General features: G+C 45.6%; 1 protein-coding gene across 1 annotated transcript in view; it reads right to left on the bottom strand.

Annotated features, from left to right (window-relative positions):
* LOC119346834 overlaps positions 1-2019 on the bottom strand; it is a gene marked incomplete at its 3' end in the record, with an annotated part of 7280 nt that extends 5261 nt beyond the window's left edge. The window contains exons 1-2 of the mRNA XM_037615963.1: positions 1941-2019; positions 939-1026 (exon numbers count right to left, since the gene is read on the bottom strand). Of these exons, the coding sequence (XP_037471860.1) occupies positions 939-1026; positions 1941-2019 (167 nt within the window). The remainder of the gene's footprint in view (positions 1-938; positions 1027-1940) is intronic.
* Positions 2020-3213: the final 1194 nt, after the last annotated feature.

The following is a 3213-nucleotide window of genomic DNA, read 5'->3' as shown; positions in this document are numbered from 1 at the left end:
ATAAGAAAGAATCAACGTCAGCATAAGGAGTTGGTATACGAGCAAAAACCCATCAGAATTTGGGAAAGGTGAAGCAAGCCACCCTAGAGCAAGCTAAGCAGATTATATGAAATCCTTGAGGGAACAATAAACAAAGGAAATGGAGACCCGAGTTGGAAACAGTATCCTCAAGTCATACTTGTTCCCTGAGCAACCAAATCTCAAGGACGAGATTTCTTTAAGGGGAGAAGGTTTGTAACACCCTGGTTTTTGGCCCTTTCCTTTTTCTTTTTGATTTATTGGTTTTGCTCTGATTTCCTTTTTGGAGTGGATCCGTGGACTTGAAACCTGGGAGACATTCATTTCTCCTCCTCTCAAGTGGTTCTTCATCGTCAAAACTCTCCCAAAATCTTGTCACATCATTTCTAGACCAACCTCAAATTCTTTTTAGTGGAATATTCCTATTTCTATTAAAGCAATAGTCTTGATTCTCATAATTTCTTTGGGTCATATATTTCTCAAATATGCCCAAACTTTTCCTTGACCAGTTCAAAAATAATTCCCCAACATTCATTCTTCAATTCTGTCCAGAATGGCACTTTGTGAAGGAAGTGACATTTATCTTATCTTGTTTGCTCCCAAACTTTTTGGGCATTCTTTCTTGTCCAAATAATTGTCTCATGACAAAATTCAACTTCATTTGCCTAGTGAATCTTCATAAGTGATTTTTCAAAGTTTCTGTCAGAACAAAGCCTTTGTGAAGGAAATACTAGCTAGGGTTATCATTTTGAGTTGAAATTTTGCACACTCCTTCATGTGCTCATATAATCACTATCCTCCAAATTTCAGCTCCTTCCAACTATCTATGTGAGCACACCTTCAAATCTTTGCTTCTGGCAATATTTTTAGGTTTTGAAGCAAGTATGTTTTATATTGCTTCATTAATTCTGAGAAATTACCAGATCATGCTCCTACCTATAAAACATCTCTCACCAAATTTGGGATCATTTCCTTGAGCCATTTTATCACCAATATTATCCCAATATTCTAGACAAAGAGGATGGTTGTGAAGCAACTACCAATTTGGCAAGTCCAATTGGTATGAAATTTTTATAGCATCTTTATATGTCCAAATCATCATGATCCACCAAATTTGAGCTTAAGTGACTACTCTATGTGAGTGAATCATCTATATCAAGTTTCTGGACCATAATGGCAGTTGCAGAGCAACTATATTAATTTGTGTTACATTCCTTCTATAATTGCATAGGATCATAGTCCTTCCTAACCTAAGCATCCCAGACATCAAGTTTTCCTCCTAGCTCTTCTCAGTTGATCACAGCAATGTGGACAAGTTTGCTACAACAAACTTCTCTCGATGAATACCATATATCCATGGCTCCTTCTGCTGATCTTTCAGTTTCCACAGTCTCCAGGATGGAAGGACAACACCCTAGACATGGTTTGCCAGCTCCTCTTGTCCTCTACTTGCCATGCTAGGCGTGACCATGCGGTTTGGCGCCTGTGCATGCACTCTGTAGGTCGGGGACGCGTCCATCGCTCTGTCCAACTCGTGTCACTTTGCCTCTCATCGTCTTCGCGCGCGTGAGCGTGCCTAGGGGCTTCCCCGTGCCGTCACCGTCGCTCTGGAACTCGCTCCCCTCCGGCACCTTCCTCGCTGATGCTAGCGCCCACGCGCCCACGAGCGCACTGTGGCATACATGTCTCTGTACGCGCCTCGTCTCTTCTTCCTCATGCCTGTGGTGTCGCTCTCTGCTCCAATGCCCCTCCTTTGCCCCATGACACTCCTAGCCTCACCAGAGCCGGCCCGTGCGCCGTGGCAGCACCCAAGCTCGGCATTTTCCTCCCCCTTGGCTATTTAAGAAGCCCGAGCACTCTCACCCCCTCCCGAGCTCACCAGCAGCTCCACCTCATTCCCCTCCCACTCCCTAGCCACTCACCTGAGTCCCGGAGCTCCTCCTCGCTGCGAGTGCTCGCCACGGCCACCACCTTCTCCCACCTAAATTCCGGTGATCCCATGTCCCTCTCTCCGTTCCACCACCACCACCACCAGAGGAGCCTATCCACCTCTCTAAAGCTCCGCACCTTTTGCCTCTTCCTCCGATGGCCTGTGGGTGCGTGCCCACTTCTGCCCGAGGTCGCCGTCCGCCATGGCAGGAGACAAGCTTGCTCTAGACCTCCTCGAGGAACGCATCTGGGCCAGGCAGGTGCGCCGCCCTCTCCTGAGTCGGCCGGTGGCCGAACCTCGGTCGGAGGTGGTGGGTGGCGCCGAGGCAAGTGCCGGTCGTGTCTCTGCTTCATCCTCCCCTGCTTCGATCGGAAGGAGGAAGAAGACAACGACGACTCCCCCTTCCTGCCAGTGGGTCCCGCGCGTCAGCGTTCCGGACCATTGACCCCAGGTACGCTGACGTGGATAAGTGGACACACATTTCCTTGAATATGCCTTCCCCTGTTGGAAGCGTACCGTGCTGTTTTTGGCCAGAAATGCGCTTTCACTTCTCTGAAAGCGTATTTTCTCGAGTGTGCATTCTGTTTTTCCAGTCAGGGACTTAATTGTGGATTAATTTTTGCAGAAAGGTCCCTGGCAGAAAAACCTTTGTATCTTTTTACTCACAACTCCAAATGCGGTGACTCCAAAGCCCACTTCTTCATCTCATCGAGCCGGTTCCAATAATATCATTTTCACCATGTGATAACATTCTGAAAATGACCATTTTGCCCCTGCCCTAATTCAGCCCCCTTTGAGAGAGAAAGATTTCTAGCGATTCTTTCCGTGAGCTTCTCGCACTTCTTCTCGGTGGATCTATCCCTCCCAGGCAAGCCACACCCTCCATTTGCATGAATGCAATGCAATGCCATGGTTTAAAAATTTAAACTTGCTTGAAATATTGCATTGGTGATGTATGACTTGTTCATGGCATTTCTCGAAGTAATGTTTTAATGTTGCTATTGCCATGATGTTGTTTGGATCACTAGGACTAATTCTTGCAGATAAGGATGACATGTGGCCATTGGATTTTAGTGGCTGCTATTATTATTATTAACTTGATAGTATTTGATATTATGCTTGGAGTATTATTTTTGAATTTGATGCTAGCATGTGGTTGTTAGTTTAATATCTTGATATTACTAATGGTCTAGTAGCATCATTATTCTTCGATTCATCAGTATCTCAGTTAAGATGGTATCCTCCAAGTATTATTATATGACGAG

The sequence above is a fragment of the Triticum dicoccoides genome, unplaced genomic scaffold (assembly GCF_002162155.2).
Source record: "Triticum dicoccoides isolate Atlit2015 ecotype Zavitan unplaced genomic scaffold, WEW_v2.0 scaffold52290, whole genome shotgun sequence".
Taxonomy (NCBI): domain Eukaryota; kingdom Viridiplantae; phylum Streptophyta; class Magnoliopsida; order Poales; family Poaceae; genus Triticum; species Triticum dicoccoides.
This window is presented reverse-complemented; position numbering and strand designations above follow the sequence as displayed.